At 42.1% G+C, this 26944-nt stretch overlaps 4 protein-coding genes across 4 annotated transcripts; 1 reads left to right on the top strand and 3 right to left on the bottom strand.

Moving 5' to 3' along the window:
- Positions 1-286: 286 nt before the first annotated feature.
- vps28 (VPS28 subunit of ESCRT-I) lies at positions 287-3757 on the bottom strand. The gene is made up of 10 exons (XM_028425322.1): positions 3684-3757; positions 2860-2917; positions 2739-2767; positions 2616-2653; positions 2439-2528; positions 2240-2345; positions 2050-2151; positions 1715-1768; positions 1536-1627; positions 287-1231 (listed from the first exon to the last, which is right to left on the bottom strand). The coding sequence occupies exons 2-10, from the start codon at positions 2897-2899 to the stop codon at positions 1111-1113; spliced, it is 672 nt and encodes a 223-aa protein (XP_028281123.1). The 5' UTR covers positions 2900-2917; positions 3684-3757; the 3' UTR covers positions 287-1110.
- A 192-nt stretch (positions 3758-3949) lies between these two features.
- aunip (aurora kinase A and ninein interacting protein) lies at positions 3950-6167 on the top strand. Its single transcript, XM_028425312.1, has 4 exons — positions 3950-4092; positions 4295-4408; positions 4528-4684; positions 4796-6167. The coding sequence occupies exons 2-4, from the start codon at positions 4316-4318 to the stop codon at positions 5797-5799; spliced, it is 1254 nt and encodes a 417-aa protein (XP_028281113.1). The 5' UTR covers positions 3950-4092; positions 4295-4315; the 3' UTR covers positions 5800-6167.
- Positions 6168-6654: 487 nt separating this feature from the next.
- cap2 (cyclase associated actin cytoskeleton regulatory protein 2) lies at positions 6655-17244 on the bottom strand. The gene is made up of 13 exons (XM_028425300.1): positions 16960-17244; positions 14556-14683; positions 14354-14454; positions 13318-13395; positions 10565-10708; positions 10323-10408; positions 10097-10202; positions 7842-8043; positions 7603-7763; positions 7387-7510; positions 7225-7307; positions 7005-7145; positions 6655-6908 (listed from the first exon to the last, which is right to left on the bottom strand). Exons 2-13 carry the CDS (start codon positions 14671-14673, stop codon positions 6825-6827), a joined length of 1428 nt encoding a protein of 475 aa, XP_028281101.1. The 5' UTR covers positions 14674-14683; positions 16960-17244; the 3' UTR covers positions 6655-6824.
- Positions 17245-19074: 1830 nt separating this feature from the next.
- rbm24a (RNA binding motif protein 24a) lies at positions 19075-26605 on the bottom strand. The gene is made up of 4 exons (XM_028398250.1): positions 26147-26605; positions 25316-25439; positions 25171-25225; positions 19075-21219 (listed from the first exon to the last, which is right to left on the bottom strand). The coding sequence occupies exons 1-4, from the start codon at positions 26312-26314 to the stop codon at positions 20868-20870; spliced, it is 699 nt and encodes a 232-aa protein (XP_028254051.1). The 5' UTR covers positions 26315-26605; the 3' UTR covers positions 19075-20867.
- Positions 26606-26944: the final 339 nt, after the last annotated feature.

Here is a 26944-nt window from a genome sequence, read left to right on the forward strand (position 1 = left end):
ATAGGCCAAACATCCCCATGGTCCCTTAACAGGTTAATGCAGCCACAAAAACTATTATTCTACTGAAAAAAAGAAGAAAAAAGGCTCAATGAGCTTGTCACAAGACACAAAAGAAGCTTAAACTATATTTTTAGAGTTTATTCTAAAAAGGTGTTACATGCTTTCATTTAAAAATCAAAACTATTATTTACAACGATAAGTCTGAATAAATATGTTTTCCCTAATGGTATTCTCGGGGGGGTTGAAACACATTTTGCAAGCAAAACAAGGAGACAGTGCTCCCACCTCTCTTTTGCCCACTTATAATTATGTGAAACCCTTAAAATGAAAAATGGATTAGAGATGTTAACAAAAGATAAGAGACAGAAAACCAAGAAATTAATATAAACAATTTTTTCCACCTTAAGTACAATATAATGATTCATTTGAAGTGCAGCCTAAACATCTTCAGTTTGAAAAAATGTTCCCTGACAGACCGAGCAGATGAACTGTCATCTTCTGTGACTCTAGTTATACACACTATTATATGATTCTACAGTAAGAACCTGTGTAATAGAAATAAACAGAGCAAACTATGGGTGGTAGATAAAGGATACAATAATGGTACCAAAAAGAGAACATATATAACAATTCCACTTTCCAATTATACAAAGACTTTGGCTGTTGCAACCTTTTCTTCATATGCACACTTGTTCAAATACATGTGTATCATTCTTCTTTATTGATGCCCTGTAAAACTCAGATATAAAAAGACTTTTTTGAAGTTTAAGTACGAAGTTAAAGGCAGAATAAACAGCCAGCACACAAGTTTGGGTGGAAAGATCCCAGTGGTACAGCTTACAGCACAACAGGAGCCCAGAGGGCAAGGCTGCAGGCAGCGTAATGTAGAACAAAACATGGAGCATACAAAGTGGTGGAGTCTGAATTGAACACAACTTAAGAACCACCAAATGTACAGTAAGAGAAAAAAGGGAACTTCGGGGGATATGAGACAGAATAACAGTTCCAACATGAATCCACTCCCTGCAAGTCCAGGGATAAAACAGAATTTTCTCCTTTTAACTTAACAAGTATTTTAGTCGGAATTCCAGGCAGATAAATAAGTAGCGCTTAAGAGGAGTGGAGGAAGCGGTTGAAGGCGTTGTAGGCTGACTCTAGATCGAATAACATCTGACGAACCTGATTATCGTCCAACTCATCTGAGGCAGACATGCTGCTGAGGGTGGTCAACCTAGTGAAAAAAATACAATTAAAGTTACATTTTTGTAACACTCAAAGTTGACTCTATTGAAAACATACTGCAAGGAGGTGGTTTGAAAGCTGCACTACAGGGAAACAACAACAACATTATCCTTGGTGTAAGTAGTCCACCTTTTGAAATAATGGTCAAAGTCCACTTTCTAATTGCCCAGGCTTAGTCTAATAACAGTCATGACAAAGGTGGCTATATTGCATACAGTGCAGCTGAAGCCAGTGCTGATCTGATTCAGCTTGGCTTAAAATATAAACATAGTAAGTGGTCCAGTTTAACTAACCAGAGGCTGACTTTGTCCTTAGCCTCTGAGTCTGGGGGCATGTTGCTCATTCTGTTCATGGTTTCCATGAGCTCCCTCAGGTCTGGTTGGATCTAAACCAAATACAAAAACATTAGCTGGATGTCGAGTTAAGCTTTTTCTTTTTTGTCAACATTTTATACATATATTTTTAAGCTTACCTCATCCATGGCCCTGATCTCGAGTCTCAGTTTGTCCATCACAGTAATAAACAGCTGAAGGTTAAAGAAAGTGCAAGATAACATCAAATGTTACTTCCAGCAACACTAACAGGGCACACAGGCAGTGTCTCACTGTCTGCAGCAAAAACCACTCACATTTTCAGTGACAGTGAACAGAGGATGTGCCAAAATACAGGAATCCACTTAGCTTAAAGTGAACGCACTAAATCATTCTTTACAAAAAATACCACCATTTTATTCAGGCAGGCAGCCAAACCAAGTCTCTCATTTAAGTGATTGAACTGATTATTTAAAAAAAATAAGAGAATACATACAGAAACTATATCTGCAATGCAGCGGTTCAGGTTTCCCTTGTCATCCTTGATGGTGATTGGCCGATCCTCCTTGATCCTTTCCATTGCTAGAGGGCAGTCAAGCTAATGGGAAAAAATCATCACAAAAATACAATCTTAAAAAAAACCCATAGTTAAGCCAATCAAAATCTGTATGCAGATTTAAACTTACTCTGTATTTCCTGCAGAATTCATCAATGGACCCTACATCTGAGCCCTGCACCTGTTTGAAAGCAGCCTTATACTGAACCAAGAGTCTGGAACAGGAAGCAGTGTACCTAAAACCAGCATGTCCTCCATATTAATAACAATATACAAATGAAGTTACAGGTGTTTCTTTTCTGTCAAATGAAAACTGAAGTATAACTGACTCATTGGGTGTTACACAGTCTTTGATGTAAGCCTTCTCCAGGGCCTGCAGGGTCTTGACAACAGCAAACAGCTCTGCCATGTTATCATACCTTTTGTAAAATAAAAAAAACAAGATTGTACAACAGAAGGAATTCATAATTTATATGCGCTAGTAAAATATAGTAGTGAGCACTTACTTTTCTCGTTCCCTTGCATTTTTGTATAACTTCACTTCCTGAAATGACACAAAGTTTGATTTGTTATTATTATTAAAAAAGATTCAACTGTATTGAACTGTATTACAATGTTCAAAAACGTACCTCATATAACTCAGGTTTATTGGCTGGAGCTGTAGAAAATAACATGGTATAATGAAATAACAATTACTTTTAAGAATTAGACATACACAACAAATGTATTTATGTGATTATTATAGTTTACCTCCTCCGACTCCTCCAGTGACTGATATTCCATGGAACATGGTGCTAATGTATCCACTCTGAAAAAGATTTGGGCTGCTAATTACGACATTACAAAAAAATCATATCCAATAGTAAAAAACATCATTGGTACAGCCTGTTTATTATCACACGTGGGGCAACTGCATTCTGGCTCTGGGTGTTTTTTCGAATTATTCTTGATTAATCGGTGTATGCCATGCTGTTTCAATAACAAAGAATAGTGTAAAAGAGAATTTTTTATAGATTACAAACTCCAGCATTTATTGTAAGATCACTATTAGGTTGATCCACAACTAGAACTGCCATTATTGATTCCTTCTAGCTATATTTAGGCAACTTGAATACCATCAAGGCTAAAACATACATACATAAAAACATTTTCTTGTAGTAACTGAAGCAAGTATTTATGTAATTGTACGTGTCTTAGCATACTGTATCCGTGTGTCATGTTCTCAATTCTCGTCGAATATCTACAGGTTGACAATTGTAGTTGTACAAAATTGTACAATTCGACAACGCTGAGTTTAAACAACGATGCTTAGTTGAACCAGTCGTTCGAAAACACTGCCTATACTAATTTCTTGTTTCTTGTTTTGTCGAAGTAGCCTGAAGTTAGCTGCTGAGGCTAGCTCGTAAGTACTTCCTTTGTGGTTGTAAATAACCAGGGCTTGAAGGCAGTTGTTTGTCAATATTAAACTTTGAAATAAGATCAGATACTATGATTAGAAGTAGCTCACCCGCAATATGTTAAAGACATTTCAATTACAACAATTTATCATCGAAATTAAAAGATATTTCACTTACCCTTTAGAGAAACTGCCGTGACGTTGATGTAAACACACCCTCTTGCGAGGACCAGGTGACGTCAAAATAGTAGGTATCAATCCTGCCTTACTAAAAATAAAATAGTTTTAGGATTAGTAACGGCCCCTTTGAACATACGTAACGCTTAGAATGATTTGTGAAATGTTGTGGTGATAATAACTTATATTTTGAATAAGCTACTTCATTAAAGTTCACGTTTTAATACTTGACTATATTTCAGTATTTTTAAACAGTCAATCGTCAGGGCAACTTTTTCCAAAGGCGGCAGAATAAACAAGAGACGAAGACGAACGTCTAAATAAAAGATTACTTACCGGGTATTACTAAAGCTAGATACATTTAACGCGTACAGAGAAAATATGAACGGTTTTCTGTGAAATTTAATGAGGTGAGTTTGTGAATAATATGATTTCGCTTTATATAGCATCTACAAGTAACACTGTTATTATTAGCCAACTTGTTGGCGGAGTCTGCTAGCACCAGTTATATAGTTATCAAGTATTGTGTGAATGTAACAATAAATCTGAATGCGATTCAAAATATTCGTCTCTCTATATCTACATTAATATAGTTATATTGATGTATTGCAGATCTTCTTCGCATTCTAAACCATGAAGACCCCAAAAGACGCCCAGGAGACCTCTGCTCAAGAGGAATGTGGTGTTTGGTTGGACACTGTGCAGCTGAAAGGAAAAGCTAAACAGGTAATTGTGGAAATAAGCTGCAAACAGAGCTAAATGATTACCTTTTTACGTCTTCATTAAAGCAGTAAATTGTTACAGTTGGCTCTAGGATAATATTTAACTCTGCATTTATTTTTCAGAAACGTCTGGTTCGTCCCATTTCTAAATTGCTGAATCCCTTTACTAAAGGTGGAGGATACAGTTTAGCTGTGGCACTCAATTTCACCCAGACCAAACTTGAAATGCCAAAGACCAAACAGAGCGCTATATCGACTTTCTTCATGTCTCATCGAAGAGGTGAGTAGGTAAAACACTGGTTAAAGGATTTTAGTCACAAACAGAAATAAAGCAGCAGGTTGAATTCAGTTTTAATTTAATCTAATAATTTTGTGTACCTTCTCCCAATAGTCCTCAATAAGATGTCTACTTCAGAAGTTCCAGACATTAAATCATCTACCTCGACTACAGCCGGAACTGCAGCATCTGGAAGAAAACGAAGACGTGATATCTGTCTTGAAAAGTCTGATTTGTATAACTTAGAATCGTCTTTGGCTCATGAGTGGGAAAGTATGGGTGAAAATGAGGCTCCAGCAACGCTGTCACAGAAACAGGAAGTGGCCCATTCACCTGCTCAGAACATGTATAAATCTGACAAAGATACGTCAGAGGAGTGCAAACCACCACAAAGCAAAAGAAGGCCCACTGACATCTCCTGGTTTCCAGGTGACAGTCAACCTGTTCCACAGGCTTGGAGTCAGGATCCACTGTTCACTTGTAGTCAGTATTCTGAAAGTGGATTTTACATGACTAACCAGAAAGACACCACAGTGGACAACTTTGAGCCAAGTATCCTTAACAGTATACAAAATACAGAGGTATTTGCAGACCTGATTGATATGAAAGGGAGAACCTCAACTCAAAAATCTTTCAAACAGCTTCATTCTTCTCAGGTGGATGATGAAAAAGAAAACAGGGGATTGTTGTATAATTCCCCAAGAAAGCATTCATCTTCTCATGTTGGAGATCTTTCAAATCATAAATGGACAGAACCTAAAACTGCGTCACCTCGAAAATGCATAAATCACCTTTGGAACAAGTCTGGGAAAGAAGAGAGTCTTGACTTGCAGTTTGAATGGACAAAACCATGTAGCTCTCCTCCTAAAACAAAGGTGCCACAACAGCAAAGCAGAGAGGTTGATGAGGACAGGTTGGCCACATTGTTTACTCAGGACTCAGAAGGCTTCAGGGTAATAGCACATAGGGGTCTGCAAACCAGAAGTCCACTTAAAGATCAGAGTAATATGATCACTGGGTTGATGAGAAGTAGTGCTCATACATCTCTGGTGGAGGAGGAGGAGGATGAGTTGCTCTTTACTGAAGACTCTCAGGGAAATGTAGTGATAAAGCACTGAGAAACATCTTTTTAGACGCACTACACATTCCAGTTTTCTGGTGAGTCTTACAAATGTGGATTTTGCAGTAGTGAAAACAAGAGATGTCTTTTAAGTAAACGCACTGAAATTACAGTATATCTGTCTTGTTTCTATTCTGAAAACGGTGTTACTATGGCTGTATTTCTATTTTGTTCCCAGACATTTGTAGTCCTTCTCCCACTCTGGAGCTTCTTTTTGTTTTATAACGTTGACTTACTCTTTATTGTGTTTAATGAAACTAGATAAAACCCATACCAAGCCAGCGCTGCAATGTTTTAACTTTATTTGAAAAAGGATACACAAACATCAAATTGTTTTTTTATGTAAATTAAAACTTTTAAGAATTATTATTATTGTTTTATATTATCATCGGGCTTCTGCTGGTGCCATAGTACAAAATACAGTGTTATACAAAGTAACAGGAAGTGCTAAGGTGTGAAACGTACCTCTGTATGGACACAAGAAATCAGTCAGGTATTTAACATCTGCAGCATCACATCTTACCCTTTTACATTCATCTGTATCACTGCTAGTAAAGTTTTGATAGGAGCAATTATTGCTAAATATGGGGCATATACTTCATTACGTAAAGCATTGCTACATGGCTAAACACATTAAATAAGTAACTAAGACGGACTTTATAAGATGCTGCAATGTTGCATGTGTATGCTATGTTTAACTAATGCAACATGCTGTTGCCCTGGTCAAACGGCAAATGCGGCAATGGTAAAACATTTAGAGAAAATATTTTGATATCTGATGATAGGCTATGTTAGTGTTATTTATACCCGAGTCTACAGTGTGGGGGTGGTTATGTAAACAGAGATAATAAACTTACAAGCGCTAAATAAACTTTTTATGAAGTAACACATACAGCAACAAAGAGTTGACTTGATGTAGTACCTGCCTGAAAAATCCCTTTTTAAAATCTGAGTAATAACCTCAGGTGTGTGGAAGTTCTTTTTGCTTTTGCTTTGTGCGTGGTGGTGAAGACAGTATAGCAGTCAGCCAGCGATCTCTGTGGGTTCTGTCACCAGTTTGGAGCCGTCCCAAACAGTCTTATACTGCTCTGGGACTGGAAACTCCCTCTGCAAAACAACCCAAGAACATCACATTCAAATACAGCCTAAAAATAAGGATGGCAGGCACGGATTAGTTCTCATCTTTCTGTTTTAGACACTCACGTAATCATCTTCTTCTGGTATCAGGATGTTCATCTCAGAGCTTTTGGCACTGACGATGTCACAGTTGAGGGAGCCTTTGCTCAGATACACCTGGCAGCCCTCCGTTTTGTTGATGGAAATAGTGGGGACTGTACCCAACACCTGCAGAGAGACACAAGCATGTCGTCACCACAGGTTTCAGTCGGAACGCTTAGGTGGAGGAGATGTAACCTTCACTTACCTGCAACTGAATGGCTTTGGAGTTAATAATCTCCACAATTCCAACAACATTCTCAAAAACCAGACCCAGCTTTTTACAGTTGTCTAAGAAAAATAAAAACAATTTGAATTAGAATGAGGAAATTTACTTTTATTCCCGTTCATTTGCTGTAGCTCTGCTCACCAATGATGATGGAGTTAATTTTGCCCTTAATCTGTAAAGTGGAGTTGTTACAGCTGAAGACATATGCCACCTGCTTCAGCTCTGTCTCCTCAATTACAAGGTCGTGTTTCTGCTCAAAATGTTCCTGTAACAGGGCAGCAGAGCAGCAGAAAACCAAATGAATGTATAAATAGGAACACATTATCCTGATGTTTTACGAAGGAGGATTTCACATACCACTCTCCATTTTTTCCCCTCCAGGACCAGCAGAGGGGGTCCTTTCTGGACTGCTTTTGGGGAGTTTACAGGCCCTGGAGTCCTGCATTTGGTTGGTGTTGCTTGAGAGCGCAGACTGGGGTTCTTATGGGTCTTTTTGTCCTCTGAGACATGCTTTAGACCTACAGACAGAAAGTGTGAGAAATAATGATGTATTAGAGATGTTGAGAAGCCTTGCTTCATGTGTTTTCAGAGCCTGCCTTTAGTGATGTCCATGCCCTTGTTAAGTTGGGCAAACAGTGCAGAGTGCTGGGCTGCTGCGCTGTCAGCCTGAGGCCTGGGCTCGTCTTCAGTGAAGACCGGAGGAGGGCCAGGGGGAGGAGGGGGAGGTGCTGGACGGGGAGCACTGGGAGCACTGGGAGCTGGTGTGGAGTCAAAGAGAGAAGCAGGAGCAATGGGACCCTGTGAGATGTAAAAACCAAAATTTAGCTTTAGACGACATGTAACAGGTGTTCTGTGGATAATAGGTGTAGTAATAAACATTTCCAGCAGGGGGAGTATTGCATGAGAAATGTCTTACAGCTAGGCAGCAATATGATGACATTTTACTTCAAACCACAAGAGCACGTTGTGTTATAGGTACACAAACTAATTATTTTCAGTAAGCAAATACAACTATATCAATTTTATAAGTTTGTTATTTAGTAATAAGTATAAAATCAATATTGTGTAAATTTGGTGGATCAGTGTGATTTTGTTAACGGGGCCCTGATGTCTCACAGACGCTGACACACTTTGTGAAGGCCTCGCACAGCTGTCAGAGACACACAAACCGACCTATCAGAGGAGTTGAGAGGGTAGAACTGTCAGTTAATGCGCTTCTGAGCACTAAGTCTTGACCTTTGACACAAGGCACATGTGTTGTGAATATCATTGCTGAACAATACAGACCTGTTACACTAAACAGCTCAGCGCATGCCGCTGGATTAGAACCAGGCTGTATGTGCGTTCATGCATGGCTGTAAAACTGTCTGACTACCTCTTTGTGTGTATGTCTTGTGTGTTTGTTGTGTTTGTGCTTTTGTGTGTATAGAGGGGAGGCAGGGGGGAAATTACTTGTTTATCCCTTCAGTTTTGGGAAGCATTTGGTCTTTATTGTCATATTATTTAATTATTTAGGCACCTTAAAGCAAAAAATATGAATTTAAATGCGTTAAAAACAATTGTATTGTGTTTCTCTCTTCAGTCATGCTTAATGAAATTTATTTTGGCTCTGAATTTCTTAGGAACTTATGTGACTGTTAAGAGTGTGTGTGCATGTATACATGTCCATATGTCAGCATGTGCATGTCAGTGCATAAGGCTTTTTCACTAAACCCCTATCTGAGCAGCAGATGACGGCTGTGTAGATGAGGGACCAGCCCTGCAGTTTAGGTTACGGCACAGGCTGTGTGTGTACACAGGCCCTTTGTCAGGGTCCTCCTGTAAAGAAAACCTCCATTCAAGTAAACCCTGAGGACCACCTGTTAGCACGACACACACTGGACACATCAGCTCTGTCATCTGACAGCAGGGGCAGCAGCTGACACACAGCCACTGCAGGTTCTCGGGTTTCTGAGCACAGAAAGCACACATGTGGCTGCAGTTGTTGAGCATTAGTTAGGTTTTCCTCAGATCATGACACATTAAAGCGACAGCTCAGCCTGTTGGGAAACATGTTTACTCACGCTGTAATACCACTCTCTCAGCTTGAAGAGAAAACGGCCTGCTCTTCCAAATTTAAGATTAACATTATCCATAGCACAGCAAGGAGGAAGTTAGTTTAACTTAGAACAAAAGCTAGAAAACAAACGGATGCAGGTGCCATTGGTACATCCAAATCAGTTTGTAGTCTGTAGATTTTCTTGCCAGTAGCTTAGCTTTAGTCCATAGATTGTTTTTAGCTTTAGAAAAAAAACAGGCTAATTGTTTCCCCGTCTAGTCAACCATGTCCTGGCTGGAGTTTCATATAACTAACATATGAGAAACAAATGTTGTGCATAAAGAAATCTGCTTCTTTCAGTTCAGCCAGCTTTCTCAGGCTGGATAAGTATGAGATACCACTTTAACTAATAAGAGAAAGAGGTCAAGTGTGTGCTGAAGAATCTGGTTTAAAGACATCACAATCTCTGAGATCTACTGAGTGCTGAGGAGTCCCCGAGCACACATCCATAAACAGAAGTGTGTGTGTGGGAGTGACAGAGGTTTTGTGGTCTGCAGCCACTGAGGAGCAGCTCATTCATTCATTCATGTCCTCTGCAGTGCTTTATGTAATACCACTACTAAAAATGGAAGCAAAGAGTGCAGTTAATTTGAGCTTATATAAAAATATCAAAGGCCTGCGAACAGACACAAAATGAAAACACGGTGATAATAATAATAAAGCAGAGTGATCTCAGGCACGTCGGACAATACTGTGTACAACAAAACACACAAACACAAATATTAACGCCTGTTACTGTGTCTGTGTACTCACAACTTTGCTCCACACTAGCCCTGTTGTGTGGTGCTGTTTGATGAACAACTGCATCTCAGTCCAAATACACAGGTAGGACCGCACCCAGTCCACATGACGTCTGTCACTAGGAGTGAGGGAGAGGAAGGCAAAGATGTGAGGGTGAGATAAAAACATGGAGGAGGAAGAAAGGATGGTGATTACAGAAAAAAAACCTTTTATAATATGATTTATTAGACATATTTACGCGTCCTTGTAGTCCTTCAGCACTCTGTTGGTGTAGAAAGTGGCAGCATCATTCATCTCTTTCACATATGGACCCGGCTTCTGACTCTGAGACAGGAAGACATTACGTTTCATGAGAAACCCTTTCCTTGCTGATCTAAGCAACAGCAGCGTACACAGATCAGAACCAGCCTGACATATTGTTGCTATAATATCCAACATGATATCCTCCCTGTATTTCTGCATGGTTTTGTTCATAGTTACCACAGCCACCCAGCCCAGAGCTGGGATGCTCTCGCTGACAGCTGAAAGGTGGTTGAAGAGGGAGCTTCCACGGTTTCGTTCTCTGAAGTTCTGGATCTCCTGGATGTGATCTGAGATGGGCTTCAGCAGATCCTGGAGCTCTGTCTGCAGGAGGAGAAGGAAAAGAACAGCATGTAAAGATGCAGGAGAAGTAGGGCGACAGATGTCATGCAGGCGTCCCTCAAAGGTCAGATATTATAATTTTCGTGCCACCCAGTAATTCTTAAATTGTTCTCCAGGACAGAATCTAATTTTACACGCTGGAGCCTTTTTTCCATTGGAACCTCCAGATCTCAGCTCCCAGCACTCAGCTGCCCTCCCCATCGTCCTGTTCCTGCAAACATTCCTCAGTTCATGGGGAGATCCCTGTAGCCTTGTAAGGCATACCGCTCCTCCAGTGTTTACAGTTTACCAATCACACATGAGCCTGCACTCACACACTGTCGGTTCAGGAACAGACTGTCTCATTGGTGAATTGCTGCTGCAGACTGATGAAGATGATGCATGTGAATTATTTGCTGTCAAAAAGCAGTTAAGCTAATGAAGGTGATTTTTGTACTTGATGGATGCAGCATGGTTTTTAGTGTTTTTGCTACATAGATGTGGTTATGAGGTGAAAATATTCATGTGTCATCACATGCTTGCGTGCAAAGGAGCAATAAAAACAGGAGTAAACTTTTGTCCAACAAATTCTTCCTCCAATCAGATGCACATGATCTCCATAAGCAGAAGAAAGGCAGCCCTCTCTCTGCCTCTCCACTATGCTGATGTCTGTCTTTGAAGCAAAAGCCTTTTCCAAAACAGACAGTGCAGCAAACAGAATGATTGCCGAGTGGGAACCTAGGGAGTTAACATGCTACATTTGAGTATCAAGTTTGATTGACAGAACAGTATGAGTGTGGTCTGCTGAACCACAGGAGGTGAACAGTTCTAGTTAAACTCCTATTGTAAGCCAAATATGCTGCATAACAACAATGGCATCATCTCGGGTCCTATTGAAAATATGACCTGTATCCTATGAGTCAGGGTTAGATTGTGGACTTCCCCCTTAATCAATCACACAGCATAGGCCCAGACAGACAGGTGTACAGGGGTCTTTTTATCTAAGACCCTGTAGCTGTTTTACCAGCTTGGAACAACAAACTTTAAAAAGAAATGCCCACAAGAGTGTTTGTGAGAAAACAGAGTCCACTGAGGCAGCGACTGTAACAGTCCCGGCTACAGCGACAGAACAAGCCGACGAAAAAGGATCAAAAACGTCGGCTCACATTATTTGATGGACGGAGCTCAGCGTGTTATAACAGCACAGGCCCTTACTTCCTATACAAGCACTGGATCAAAGGTACAGAGTGGAGCGGGACAATAGGAGAACAGCTGTAGGAGGGTTTTTAACACTGTGGCAGTCCAGCATGTGTGTGTGTGTGTGTGTGTGTGTGTGTGTGTGTGAACGTCTAGTTAGCAGGCCAACCTAAGGTCACATGAGAGAGAGAGAGAAGCCTACTTTCCCCGACTCTCTCTCTTTGTCTAACACTTTATCTAATGCTGTCTCTCTCTCACACACACACAGACAACAGGCTCAAATATAGAACATGCCCATAAAAAGTCAGAGAGCACAACGGGGCTGCACTGGAGAGAAAGGCCAGAAGTTTGAGAGCTGTGTGCATGCATGTGTGTGTGTGTGTGTGGTGAGAGAGGTCTCTGACTAGAGTCACACACACTTTTCTTCATCCCTGCAGATGACAACAGATATAGACATGAATGAGAAGGAGAATTTTGTACCAGTGTGTGTGCACTGAAAGGTTTTTAGGTCATGTTGACTGAAACCTTTTCACACTGCAGTGACCTGACTTCCACCAGCCTCAGCTTTAGAATGTAGACCCAGCACTGTCTTCACTAATTGTTAGTGCTCTGCAATGTTTTAGACTTCAATGTTTTTGCCAAGCATCGTGTTCCTCAATGGCCTTTATGTGACGGGAGAAAGACTCAGGAGTCCACTGCAGTTCCTGAACCTTTATTTCCTCATTTTCCGTGTTTTGTTTGAGATGCTGAACTTCACCTCCTCTCTCCTCACATCTCTCTCCATCAGCCCGCCCCTCTCCTGGGTCAGGCGTCTCTCTCTAAACTCTTTGTTTGCATTTCTAACTTTGGATGAATCGAATGCTCTTTTCACCACCTCTCGACCAATGACCTGACAGACAGGGAATAATCACTTCCTGGTGGGCTCTGTGGACTCTTTAGCACTCACACATACAACACAAACAGAAGGCCAATGGGATGATATCATATTGATTCTCATTCTCTCTCACACGCACACACACAGCTTTCTCTCCCACCACCCGTTTTCTCTATACGTGAACATGTGGGGAATGTGTTGTATTAGCATTTTCTTGGTCAAAGAGCAGAGTAATCCCTCTGTGAACAGCCCGGCCTGATGGGGAACACAGGAGGGGCGGACCCAGGATTCACACACAGGACTGAGATGATTTTTGAACTGGATGTCACATCAAGTGCACTGTGGTCCACGTTGCTCTACAGCAAAGGTTTTGTGCATGCCAAATATTAGCATAAATGCTTGCAGCAACAGCCAGTGACAGGTGAACAGGTTGGTGGTTTTGACCCATTTGCAGGCTGAAGCGTCAACTACCAACCCAGAATCCATTAAAATCCAACTAAACTTTTTCAGACTTTTTGTCTCCCAACTGTGGTGTTTGTACCTGTGCTGGTTCCTGGTGTGAGACGGCCAGCTTGAGGAAAGTTCTCAGAGTGTGCAGGGCAGTGTTCACCATCTCTGCCTGTAAGAAGTCACAAAATGCAAAGAAACACTGGTCACTGATTCTATAAAATTTAATATGTAACATTCATGTTAAACAATATGCTGCATACTGAATACAAAGTTCAGAAAAAACACACTCTCTCAGATTGTTTACCGTGTTCTCCTGGCTACAAACTCTAGGCAGTGAATATGTCTGACACACACACACACACACACAGTGAGTTTGGGTTAGTCCCAGCCAGCCGTGTCCTGTGTGTGAGACCTCCAGTTGTGGGCCAAGGGAACCACTAGGGAGGCTTTGTCCATAAAAGGAGCTCTACAAACTTACAGAATCTGCCTCAGCCTCTCACTCACACACTCCCTGCTCCACCCCTTCAATCAGTGATGGGACACAGAGATAGAAATCATCTTTTAAGGTACAGAGGAAATACAAGCATTCTTTGTGTTTTAGTGTTTCAGGGAATATTCTCTGTGCCTTTACTCCTCTGTTGTTTTGGATTCATTCCAAGGACATAGCACAGCTATGTTTGCCAACTGGCTCGCCATAAAACACAGTCAGTCCTAGTGGGAGTTCAGGTCATTACCAAATTGGAAGAGGTGCTCCACAAGCAGTTTGATAAATGAATGCAAGGTCGGAGTTCAATCACACTCCCGTCCTTGAGGACAGGAAAACTTTTGTGATCATACACATGCATGTTCCTCCCCCCCCCCACACACACACACACAATTCTGCTTGTAAATAAACTTCTGTATACTGTGCACTTTTTACATGGAAGACAAAGGTAAAATAAATTGGTGTATTGACCCTTTAAAATCTGATCAATTTAGTACACAACAGACTGCCAATCATGCCACTGTAACTGCAGGCTGCTAGAGGAGCAACTGTGGCAGCATCTGTCTGCAGCAGCTGTATACAGTATATGCACAGTGAGTCATTGTTCATAAGCTAACCTTTGTTTTTGCATGGAGTTACTTACATGTTTCTCCACCTCACTTCCTATAGCTTTGCTGTTGTTCAGGTAGTCAGACACCGGACCTCTCAGCAGCACGTCAAAGGCCTCCACACACTGAGACAAGCCTGGAAACATGCAGAGAAGTCTCATCTGTGAAGCTCTGCTTCACTGCGTATGAATTTAACTCAACAACAGAACAGAACTCTCAGCTCTGGCTCAGACTTACCTCCATCTATGCCATTGACATAGTCTCCATTAGCCATGCTGCTGGACGCCTGCACGGTGACGGACATCTTCTCCAGGCGAGTCACAGCTCGCTCAAGCCGCTGCATTAACCCTTCCATGGTGATGAACCTAGAAACAGAGGCCGCAATAACTTCTTAGAGTCAAGTACATGAAAAATAAATATTACAATGTACAATCAGTCCTCTGCTTTACTGAAGTGTTGCTGTAAGTTTTTGCCCTTCTCTTCAAAAAGGTCAGGGGTCATGATGCAGTTGACGGCCCCACACTGTCTCTGTGGGCCTCCCACAGTGATCAGACTGTGGTTCAAGATGACTGCACATTGGCTGATGTCAATTTTTTCTACTTTCTTTATAAGCACATACTAAAACATAATATTCTAATTAGCTTATATTAAAGAGGAAGACCATCAGGAACTAAAGTCCAGTATCGTGTGTCTGCTTTTTTTTTAACACTGACCAACCATGTGTGTCACCATGTGGCAATGCAGGCCTGTTTCCAATATTTATTAGTCAACAGAGGAGGAATTCAATCCATGTACCCACTGCATGTTTACGCACACTACTGCTAGGTAACACACACATCCTAATCTGACACCTGCTACATACCTGCGTGCCCAACACACAGTCCAAAAGGTGCAATGTTTTATTTGCTTTACAAAACAATCTATTAAAAACACACACCAGGAGGCTCAGTCCCATTACGACAGCTCTGCAGACAGAATAGTGTTCCCTGTGTGTAATTTGTGTAATTTATGTTTGGTAATTATGTGCTATGAGCAGCAAACATGTCCTGATGGGCGTCATCGAGGCATCTCTCTGGAGAATTCTCTCGCTGGTGCCACATGCCTGTCGCAGGACTCACATGTTATTTCTGCTCTGTGGGTCACAGCGGCTCTCAGCCAAGAGCACAAAACCTGGAGAGCTGAGCGCACAACAAGTGTGACACACAACAGAGCTGGACAAGGACACTGAGCTGGACCAGATCATATGAACAAACAGTAACATTTGTTGGTTTTGTGGGATATCTACAAAAACATGAAAGAACTATAAGTTCTGGTATATAACCAAACTAAGGAGTCAGTATTTAGACTCTATTTAAACTCTAAACTTTATTAATGACTTTCCTTTGACAGGTTTTGAATACAGCAGAAATAATCAACTTTAAGTCCACTCAATCACTGTCTCACTCAACAACAATCTCTAAGTTTGTTTCTCAACTGTGCATCCAGCATCTGTACTGACTCTGCCAAAGTTTCCATGGCAACGCGAAGGCAACGCCAACAAAGCTCGTTCAGCTTTATACACTCAGACCATCACAAAAAAACTGCATCAGATTTATGGCCATAGAAACAAAAACTCTGCAGTCCTATATACGGTTTCATTTATTCCAGCAGATGCATAAGCCTTCAGTTTATAACCCCGACCCCACCCCCAGACCAACACCAACAGCTGAGACAGCACACATGTTCCTGCAGTGCAGAGGTATTAGTGACTTCACCCTGACCCTGCATGTGTCTCCTGAACCCTCTGGCCTGGTATCTGATCTTTGGGGGCTATATTGAGACTCAGCCTGCCATGGGTAAGGTATTCTAATGTGGGCCTCTGTGTCCTGTGCTGTGGAACAGAGTGGAAACCAAGGATAAAGCAAAGAAGAGTGTTTACATGTGCTGCAGCTGCTCGTACAGGAACCTCACCAGAGTGAGCTGGCATTTGTCTCTGCTCACAAAAATGTTATGGAGTCTTTTTATGTTGATTATGTTTTTGTTAAATTGTTATGTTAAATTGATGTAACGTGGTCTTATAATGTTCTGTATAATGTTTGTGTCAGTGTGTTTCTATGCCTGCGAGAGGCAGCTGCTCAAATCAAGTCTCAACTCATCACTATATTCCATTATATTTATAAGTAGCCTAATACTTAAAAATATTGCATATTACCATATTTCTGTTGGTCAAACTGGAGTTACATCCAGTTACTAATAAGTGAGATTATATAAATAAGCTCTACTATTAACCAGAGTCTTTGGTGTGTTGGTCAGTTCCAGGTGTGCGTCAGACAGAGGACACCGTCACAATAAAACATGACATGGCACTGGCCTGCTGACAGGACTTTCACCGCCCCTCAAATCTTATGCTTCATATAGTCCGCGCCGCAATACTGAGAAAACAGAGGTGAGATAAAGAAAGAAATCCACAACAGCGTGCTGTTTGTCAGTAATATTAGAAAGCCTGGTGCACGCAGCACAGGGGAAAATGACTTTGTTTGGACATTTGTGCGCAAAGTACGCACACCCCCCACAGATCTGTTATATCCCTCCGCCCCACCCCGAAATTGAGCAAACATTCAGTTTAAAGGAAATCATCATCACCGTTATAGAAACGTCTTACCTCTCTCCTGCGGTCTGCAGTACCTTCTGTCGGGGTGTTCGGTTGTGTATTTATCAATAATCCCAGGGCGGATTCGCGGCTGTGTACCGTTGCCTTGCGGTTCCCTCCTGTCTCCCTGCGCCGTCACTCAGCTGTGAGCAGCACCGGCACTCTTCCGGGATGTCCTAATTAAGCAACACCGCGAACCTGAGAGCCGCACAGCGTGCAGACAGCAACAGGACCGTGACTCAGTGCCTCAGTGTCTCCTCCGGGACGGACGGACATTTACCTCGCAGACAACATGGCAACCTCGCAGAAGCCTGCTAAAAATAGAGAGATGATTGACGCTCTGCTGAAGTGCCAGCATGGGTTTCTCATGAGGGGGAATGGCCCATTAGTTACAGGGGAGTCATCATCATTACCATCATCAGCCATGGGAGTGAAGTTAAGTTTGAGCCCCGACTTGGAAATCCCCCTCTCCAAACTCCCCCAAATCATGAGAAGAGCAGTATTTATTTCAGCAGCTGGTCTCAGGTTTTAATCCTGGATGTTGAGACTCTTGGAAAGTCTACACAGCTCAGCGAGGACCACATAGTGAAGGGACATGACCCTGAGATACTGATGACCATGATTACACTCAAGTCATCACAAAGTGTACAAACTGGGCCAAAAGATAATTAGAAAATCATAATGCAACCCCTTTATGTCTTTTGTAGGGGTGCATTTTGGGGAAAAGAGTTTCTGATTTGCTGCATTTACAAAACACAGTACACAAAGCTGGATGAACACTGTGCCATCACCTACTTTCCTATCGAACAATACTTCAGGTCAATAAGGAGGACCTCTCTGTCCTCAACTTTATCACCCAAATACAGGTGATGAGATGGAGCTCATGTTATGTAGTCATATGGTGTCTCCATAAAAAAGCCTACACAATTCTGTAGGTTAGAAGTGCTGAGGTCGGCCCGTGTCCTCACAGCCCCAGTGACACCAGACCTTGATTTAAGAGTGGACATACTCTTCATGATGAGAAACCTGAGCTATGTCAAACCAGGGCACCACTACATCATCCCTTCAATAAAGCAACAGCTTTAAGTCAGGTGTTGATGCTAGCTGTTGATCTTACCCACAAGGCCTTGCTGCATCCATGCTGCGTCACGATCACCCACCACCAGCAGCAGCAGCAGCAGAGTGCAGCCCAGAGTGTTCATGTTTCACTGGAGACCAAAATACTCCTTTGAGTTAAGTGAAAGAGAGGCAGAGAGGGCAGCTCAGGCTTTTTAATATGACTTATTGATTAGAGAATGGATGAATCATTGATAGGCCGATTCCTCAGAGGTTACAGACACACTGGGTGAGACTGTAAATTAGTGTTTGAGATGATGTGGCCTCAAGAGAGTAAAACAGTGAGTGAGAGCAGGAGGTGTTAACACAATAGAATTTTGCACAAACATGACTTTTGAAGAAGAAAGAAATTCTGAATTTTTAAGTTTTTAAAGTCATTCTGACTCCTGCTGACTAATGTCTGCTTTTATTTAGGTCAACCAGTCTGTGTGTCCGCCACCATATAATATATATAAATAAATATGGAATGTGATTGTGTGGACTGCACCTCTCTATGAAGGACGATCAATTCTGAAGTTTACTAATGAAAGGGGATTACAAAGGACAAACAGTTCCTCTGTGTCTTCACATTAAAAATAAACTGAGCACTGCTAATTAAATCCTCATACAAAGAAATGCCACCAGCCTTTTTTTTAATATACAACATTTTATTCCAACTTGAGTATATTGTGTTGAAATTCTGAAGTAAAGGTTTTACCATCAACAGGACCTTTGCATTTAAATAGTAACACTTTACATGCCTTCATCCAGTGACACTGAAAAGCTTCTTTAAAAAGTTTTTTTTGTCCTTTATTTTCATATTTCCCTTGTAAGAAAGAGTTCAAGTATAAAAATTCCCAACAGTGTAAAACAGCCCATCTGATGAATGTTAAGCAAAAGAAGTACAGCTACTGAAACCTCGACAACGACTATACATTCTAGTAGAGAAAAGCAGCATTTTTGCTTGTTTTTGTCAAAATTATAGTTTTTTTTCTTCATCTGGTCTAAACACAGAAGAGGCAGAGTACAATCTGCATGCAAACAGGCCTGCATTTAAATAATGTTCTTCCATACAAAAGGTATTAAGCTAATATTTAATGTCTAGAGAATCAAAAAAAGATGAAAAAAAAACAAATTTAAAGTACAGTGCACATAACAGTATTTTAAATAAGTCCTACATCAACATTTTTGGTTGAGTATGTTAATAATGATAAAACTAATCAATAACTTATATATGCCTTGAGATGAGTACATAATAATATTATTAATACAGTACCGCCACTAAGTCTCTACTCTCAGAGCGTCAACATAGTCAACCCTCAAAAATAAATATCTTAAATAGTCTCTTTTTTCTGTTTTTCTTCTCTTTAAATAGCAGTAAAAACATAAGGCACACTAAAGAGTACAGCCCCCGTCCTCTGCTGTCCTTGACAGACATGAGGCAGGCCAGTTGTTTGGGGAGGCTTTGGTGAAAGTGTTTATGTACCTGACACCCGACTACAGCAGCACAGAGGTGGAAATGCTGACGACGTTGAATGACGGGGGAGGAGGGGAGGCGGGGAGGTGGGGGCTGCTCCACCGCTGTGGGGCTCTGTGTCGGGTTCCCAATGGGCTAGGCCGGGGATTAAAATGTGACAGCTCAACAAACGAGCACAAGTGATGCGTTCTTTCCAGAGAGATCCGTCTGTGCAGCGCTGGAGCAGCTCTGTCCAAACCCCACCACCACCACCTCCACCACCTCCACCACCAGCAGCAGCAGCAGCAGCAGCAGCTGCTGGTCTCTCTCCCTCTTTCTCTCCATCACAGAGAGAAACACAACTGTGCTGCCTTTGTCTTTGACTGCTATGTGCGCAACTCTGGATGTATACATGTGAGGGAAACAAGGAAAAGCAACAGATTTAGTGTGTCTCATTGTCTGAAGCCATTTTCGACCTCTCTCTCTCTCTCCTTTTGTCAGTGCCTTTGTTTTGTTTGCCCCCCTTTAGTCCAAGAGTCAAGTCAGAGTTGATGACATTTTCAGTTTTCTTTTCTTTTTTGTCACATGGTGATTTGTTTGCTTTGCATAGGTCAAGAGGTTGAGACACAGAGTAAAAGAAAAGGGACATTCAGCATCAGGAAGATAATAAGGTAGTTCTTCATATGTGTGTGACACGAGTTACGACTCCTTGACTTCCTGACAGAGGTCACATAGTAATAAGAGCTAGTAACACATTGGAAACGGTTCCATTTCCCTGATTATCAGAAAAAAATTAACTCCAAAAAAATGCACTTGAAAAGACAAAAAAGAACAAGCAGAGCCCTCCATGTGTAATAATAATAACAATAATAATAATAAATATAAATGTTATGAGGGCATTAAATAACCGAAAACACAATAAGTGGAAAAAAAGGAGAGCATTTTTCTAAACTAACGTTAAAGACAGCAATAGGACTTGAAGGCTTAGTACACCTATACCAACCACAGGGATTAGTTCCTGGATTTCTTCTCTAGAAATAAGTACTCTACTACAATGATAATAGTAATGATAATAATCATAATCATAATAACAACAATAATAGTAAATCGTTTTCATTACTTCTCTGACTTTTTTTCATTTTCTGTATTTTTGGTTGTAGCACAGCAAGTTGGAAAGTTACTGTAAAAAGTTCCCACCTCACCATCATCATCATCATCATCACCTCTGTAGAGCAACTCTGCCTCCGAGTTGCTGACAAGCCACACCCTTAAGGTCACTCTCTCTTTTTTTCCTTCACTCCTCATCATAAACCTGCTGTGGCCGAGGTCGGTCCTCCTCTCTCTGCAAGTCCAGTGTCTGCAGTGACTGCTATTGCATGCGGTCAGCTTGCAACTGCTGAGGCTGGTACTGGCCGAAAGCCGCGGCTGCAGCGGCAGCAGAGCCTGGAGCGGCTGTGGCTAAAGGCTGCTGGACTGCGTAGCCATAGCCGGCCGTGGCCACGTAGCCCGTGGCGGCCGGAGAAGCAGCATAAGGATACTGCTCGTATGCGGCCGCAGCAGCGGCACTGGCTGCGGCTGCAGAATACTGGGCGTAGGCAGCTCCGGTGTAGTCGATATAAGGCGAGGAGGCGGTGGCAGGTGCAGCAGTGGCAGGCTGCACATGTGGGATGACCACGCTAGGCTGTACGAAGGCCTGAGGGTACACATAGTGGGCCGGGATGCTGTGGGACAAACAAATGTGACATGTTTGATTCACTGCTCAATACCAAATGTCATAGTGAGAAACCCCCACAAACAACCCCACCCTGAAACCCAACTCCATCACACTGCTGCCAAGCGCCCACCCACCAACCACCACCCAGCCCCAGTCCAATCCACCAGTCCACAACACCAAGGAAATGCCTGCTAGTAGGGATTAGAACAACATAGGGTTGCCAAAATAGAAAACTCTGTGAAAAGAAGAATGGAAGGTGAAAACTTTGAACACCCAGAGGTGTTGTGACCTCTGGGCTACTGAAGAACCACATTTGGAGGAAGCGATGATGTCCTCTGTGATGATATAACATGGAGACAGGGTTTATTATTCCTGTTATGGTCAGGTTTGTGTTGTGGAGACAGAGAGGGAAAAGAAAGACGTTTGGGATGTGTAACCTGCAGCTCTGGGTCACTTGTGGATTTGGCTCTGGTTGCCGTCCCTGACTGCTGGAGGGCGAGCAGGGCAGGGGGCCGGGAGGGTGGAGGGTTTACAGTGCCGGGGGTGGGGGGTGGGGGGTGGGGGGTACGAACAGAGGAGATGAGCCGAGGGAAGCATTGTGAAAATGTCACTGCCACTTTGACAGCTGGACAGTTTTAAAAAGGGACGCTGCTGGCCATTTCCCCCTCTGTGTCAGGACAAAGAGCGGGGGAGGCAGCGGGGGGAGCTGGAGACTAGGCCCTGCACCGAGAGGGATGTTTTGATTAAATAAACAACTCTGAACAATGAGCACATTCTGCCCTCCATGACATAGCCTTATCCCAGCCCCCAAACTCTATAAGGTCTGGAAATTTAGCTGGACAGCAGGCACGAGGGAATCTTGTGAAAGTGACAGTGACTGTTTGAGTGAGGTGTCAGAAAAAGAAGGATTCAGTCTCTGTGATGATCAATATAATCAATAAAAATGAGAAACATCAGGCTTCAAGGCAAGGCTCATCAATCTGCTAACGCAAATCTGCAAATCAAGGAACCTCAGTATAATCAGGTGGTGACTTCTGGGAGAGAAAAAAAGAATAAAGAGTGAAAAGCAGGATCTATCGTGGCAACCCTATTGTGAGCACTCCACTATCCAATCCAAATCCACATCTCAACCCGAAAAACAGTGGACCAGGTGAAACACAGGAACAGAAAGCAAGGCGTCAGAGAGGGAGAAAAAAAAAGTTCATTCTGACTACACTGATTACAACAAGGGCACAGCACAGACACTCAACTGCAACAACACAAGACAAAAGGCTGTGGGTTAAGTAAATGTGCATGTAGGAGGAACAGTGTGGCTGTCTCAACAACACAAAACTGACACACACACACATACACCATACTAGAACTGCCAGTACATTTTTTGTGACACTAATTGGAGAATCCTCAGAAACCATCATGTGACAGTGAAACGGTCCTTTGGAGTCCGCACTAATGAAACTCAGCAGGTCCGGGAAGGTCTGCAGAATGATTTCAATGGAAGCTGTGCCTGAATCTGACTGAATAAAAACTGCCTCCAAGCTTTTACAGCCTGTTACCTGATGTCTGGAAACTCCACATACTTATAAAGAAAGACTCTCACTGGCCACTATCCAATATGTAATAGAAGGTCTCATACACCAAAACACAGCAAAATATTCCAAGAAAACTCAATTTTCTCATCAATAGGTGTGTTTACAACATTTTTAGTAACATACGGTAATTGAATAAAAAAAATCTTGGACTGACCCACTGTGGACTATAATAAAACTGATTTATATGATATCAAAGCAAAATAACAGTAAGAAGAGTTCACTAAATAGTTTAAGATCTAAAATTATATATATATATGGTTATGGTCCTTTTGAGAAATGGATCAAAGCAAATCTAATGATGTAATAATCTAATAACATGTGCTGCACTATGGAAGAGAGCAAGGATATCATGCTAGCTAATCTCAGCTAATGCTGAACTAGCCCATGATGGCTTCACACATATTTAACAAGTATAATAAAAATAAATTGATGCTCTCATTAATCACATTTTGCTGGTAGCATCCATGTTTGTCTTTTGAGTGCAGCCTGTAGCATGAAAAGAACACAAATAGAGAACTGTAGGCTGTGTGAGTGAAGATGATGAAGTTTCTGTTTTTTTTACTGAATGAATCTGAGGCTTTTTTTCTCTATTAGCCTGTCATGCCATTTAAAAACCTTTAAGCCTTTATATGGCAACTTAGCCTGAAGGAGCAGCCAGTGGCGATGGCTGTTTTATGGCCTTTCTATCAGTCTTGTGGGAACAGAGCTCATGACTTCAGGCAAAGGAACATTAAAGAAGAATTCATACAAGCTTTGTTCAACTCCACTATCAGCAGCTGCTTTAGATAATGCAGCTCAGACACTTGTTCTATACTATTTCTATAATCAGCCTGTCCTGCATCAACAGAATGACAGGGACACAATACACACACACACGGCAAATGTGGCTCCCTTGAGATGACCATAAAGTAAGAAAATCAAAACTACCTCAGTGACTGTGTGGCTGATTTGTACAGGCAGCCTACATGTTCCTCTGCTTGTGTTCGACTCAGCAGTTATTAATTGGTTAAAGTCTTTTGTCTGCATGTGCTGACTGACAGACTCTGATCACATATGATGGTTAACTTGTTTTAAGGCCACACATAACCACGTTTAAATGGCCTCCTCCCTGCTCTTACATGACAGAGACAGCTCCCGTACCCTCACCGGACCCCCACCACCACCCAACACACACACACAACACAGAGCTTCATGCGACTGCAGTGTCAGCATTCAGGGCTTTGTGTGGCACAATGGGTGCGCTTGTTTTCCTTAACACCACGAGCCCATGTGACGAAAGCTCGCTCTGAGAGAATAAGAGAGAGAGAGAGAGACATCCAGACATTTGTTTGTGCCACACTGGAGACTTTGGTGCGCTGACCTGAGCATGTGGACGGACAAAGACACACAATAAGACCCCATACCCATATGTACCAATGGAACACACACATACACACACAACCACGTATGCGTTCATCCATCAGGCATTTCACATAGTGCTACAAGATCTGATGAGATGATCTGAGAAGGAGGACAGGCGAGATTTCACAGCCAATATTCTGTGTTAATATATGAAACACGGGAAAGATGCTATGAGCACACACAAGCAGTGCTGATTTTTGTTATTCTGAGGGGGGGGGGGGGGGAGTGTGAGGGGCAAAGAGACAGAAAGTCCACACAGAAAATCCACCACTCACTCACTCACACAAGACACATAAAACAGCACATCCTGTTAAACAACACAAGCTAAAAGCAATAACCAAAGAAACTTTGCTCCTTCTTGGCAAAGTTGACACGCTTCCACAAAAAAAGGAAAAGAACACCCCAAAAATTCAATCAACCAGCTTTTTTCTTTTCTTTTTTTTTCACTAAAGTCAGAAAGCACACGGTTTAGCTAAAAACACCACTTCATAACCGCACACAAAGCTAAGTTCTAATCAAATTAAATAATCAAAAAAAGTCCAAACGAAACCAACGTACATGCATCTGTAATCACCATTTTGTTTGTGTGTGTTTGAGTCTACAGGTAATTCCTTTCTTTGATCTGTGATTACGCTTGCAGAACTATTCCACAAACCAGCACAGTTAGCTTAACCGAGAGCCGGCCTGTCGAACCAGAGAAAGATAGATAACATTGAGTCAGGCTGGAAGGTTCCATCATTGTCCACTCAGCACACACACACACACACACACACACACACACATCTTCCAGCACCATTGTCCATCTTTGATTATCGGCTATCATTAATTCAAGGAGAACAGAGGTTAAATATCTGTCATTTATACATTTATACAGCAGTAAACTGACAGAATTAAAACATGTCTAATGTAATTTAGTCTTTTTACATCTCTGTATTCTTCTATAATACATGTAGATCATGTGTGCTTACCCATAAGGCCTTTGGATGAATGCAGGGTGAATTTGGGGGACACCAAATGTGAAACCTGCCCCAACAAAAATCAAAGAACACAATAAAAACCACAGACTTCTAAACCACTTTCTCTAAATACATATGCAGAATATACTGTGTTTACCTGGCTGCATCACACGTGGCTTGGCCCCCAGGTAGGCCAGGTTGACATTGGCCTTCCTGCCATCAATGATCGGGTTGGGGTCCTTGCAGGCCCGATCTGCGGCCGAACGATCTGCCATGGTCACCTGGCAGGAGACAAACCAGAGAGGAGGTCTGCTGTGAGACAACATGCTGCCATAGAACATAGAGTCCACCGAGTGGAAGGAAGGATGTGTGTGTGTGGTATCACTAACTCTGACAAATATTTGGCAGCACACACACATGCATCACCCTCATGTGGATGATGATGTGTGATCACTGTTGCTCCCATTACAAGAACAAAACTTTATCAGTTCCCTCATTAAAACACTCTTGTATGGAGAGTGCTTCACACTGAGCAGAGGTTACACACATAAAACCTAATGTAGGTGCAACACTAAAGACAGACCTTTAACTTTTTCAACAGGTTTATGAATGATACTAGTGCAGTTCTGTGACCTTGATGCTCTCTTAGGTGGATGTTTCTGAGTGAATGTTAAACTGGCTGGATGCTCTCCAAAAAAATGCGCATGATGGGGGGGGTTCTCTGTCTCCTCTCCTCGGCGCAGCAGAGCTGTCAGTGTGAGGCAGCTGCTCTCTTAAAAAACGTGTCGAGGCGCATACCAACGCGCAACAAGTTGGTGGGTGCGAGATTGCAACAGAAGCCTGTGACACATTTATCAAAACATAAACATCCCATGACCGCAGATATATCAGCGTAAGTCACCAAGTTGTGAAAGACTGACATATTAAACCGGATGACAGAAGTGTCCCCTAAGATTCTGGGCAACAGACGTGATGAGGTGATACTTACAAATCCATAGCCTCTGGACTTGCCGGTCTGCCTGTCGGTAATGACCACCGCTTCTTCAATCTCACCAAACACCTCAAAATATTTCCTGAGACTTGAATCCGTGGTGTGGTAGGGAAGACCTCCGACAAAAATCTTCGTGTAAGTCGTGTCCTTTTGCGTGGTGTGCATCGTTATAGTGCAAAAAATGACAATAAATAGAAACAATAGAAATATTATAGTGCAAAGTCTCCTTATCGATACGTGTGTGGAGAGGAAAGCAAAAGATCAGCTGGCTCTGTGACTTTCTCGGAAGAGAAAACAAACAAAAAAACTCGACAAAAGTGATAATACTGAAGCAGCCTGGAGGTAGATGTCAGTTAAGAGGGCTGTGACATGGAGCGGATTGTCCCACGGATAGCATCAGGTGTTTCCAGCTCTTCTTGGTAACTCTGCTGTCTAACTAAATACGTTTGGGACCCATTCCTAAAAGCGCTGCCTCTAACTCCACCCAGTTTTTTTTAGTGCGTCTCTGCCCGCCCACACCCTGCCCGGCGCGCACCAACAGCTGGGAAGCCTGTGCAGTGCCAAACACTGGAACTCCTTCACTGAAGAGCAGCCAGGCCTGTCTTTACTGGAACCACCATTAATTCTTCACCTTCTTCTTCTTCTTCTTCTTCCGTATGTTTTTAGGCCTATCTTCAGCCTATCTTCAGCATACATTGACCGATTTCAGCCATTCAACTATCAAAATGTTCATCTCACAGAGAACATTCCGGGCCAACTTCAAGTTTTTTTTTTTTTTATTTTAAAAATAGTTTT

The sequence above is a fragment of the Parambassis ranga genome, chromosome 2 (genome assembly GCF_900634625.1).
Source record: "Parambassis ranga chromosome 2, fParRan2.1, whole genome shotgun sequence".
Taxonomy (NCBI): Eukaryota; Metazoa; Chordata; class Actinopteri; family Ambassidae; genus Parambassis; species Parambassis ranga.

Excerpts from the sequence above, each read along its gene's own strand:
- vps28 (XM_028425322.1), bottom strand. The coding sequence starts at position 2,899 with ATGTTCCATGGAATATCAGTCACTGGAGGAGTCGGAGGAG. Across the intron at positions 2,529-2,615 it reads AATGCAAGGGAACGAGAAAA|GTATGATAACATGGCAGAGC; the intron begins GTAAGTGCTCAC and ends ATTTTACAAAAG. Across the intron at positions 1,628-1,714 it reads AGATCAGGGCCATGGATGAG|ATCCAACCAGACCTGAGGGA; the intron begins GTAAGCTTAAAA and ends TATTTGGTTTAG.
- rbm24a (XM_028398250.1), bottom strand. The coding sequence starts at position 26,314 with ATGCACACCACGCAAAAGGACACGACTTACACGAAGATTTTTGTCGGA. Across the intron at positions 25,440-26,146 it reads AGTCCAGAGGCTATGGATTT|GTGACCATGGCAGATCGTTC; the intron begins GTAAGTATCACC and ends GTCTCCTGCCAG. Across the intron at positions 21,220-25,170 it reads TTCATCCAAAGGCCTTATGG|CATCCCGGCCCACTATGTGT; the intron begins GTAAGCACACAT and ends TTTGTCCCACAG.
- cap2 (XM_028425300.1), bottom strand. The coding sequence starts at position 14,673 with ATGGAAGGGTTAATGCAGCGGCTTGAGCGAGCTGTGACTCGCCTGGAG. Across the intron at positions 8,044-10,096 it reads GGCTAGTGTGGAGCAAAGTT|GGTCCCATTGCTCCTGCTTC; the intron begins GTGAGTACACAG and ends TACATCTCACAG. Across the intron at positions 7,146-7,224 it reads CCAAAGCCATTCAGTTGCAG|GTGTTGGGTACAGTCCCCAC; the intron begins GTAAGTGAAGGT and ends GTCTCTCTGCAG.
- aunip (XM_028425312.1), top strand. The coding sequence starts at position 4,316 with ATGAAGACCCCAAAAGACGCCCAGGAGACCTCTGCTCAAGAGGAATGT. Across the intron at positions 4,409-4,527 it reads TGAAAGGAAAAGCTAAACAG|AAACGTCTGGTTCGTCCCAT; the intron begins GTAATTGTGGAA and ends TTTATTTTTCAG. Across the intron at positions 4,685-4,795 it reads CTTCATGTCTCATCGAAGAG|TCCTCAATAAGATGTCTACT; the intron begins GTGAGTAGGTAA and ends TTCTCCCAATAG.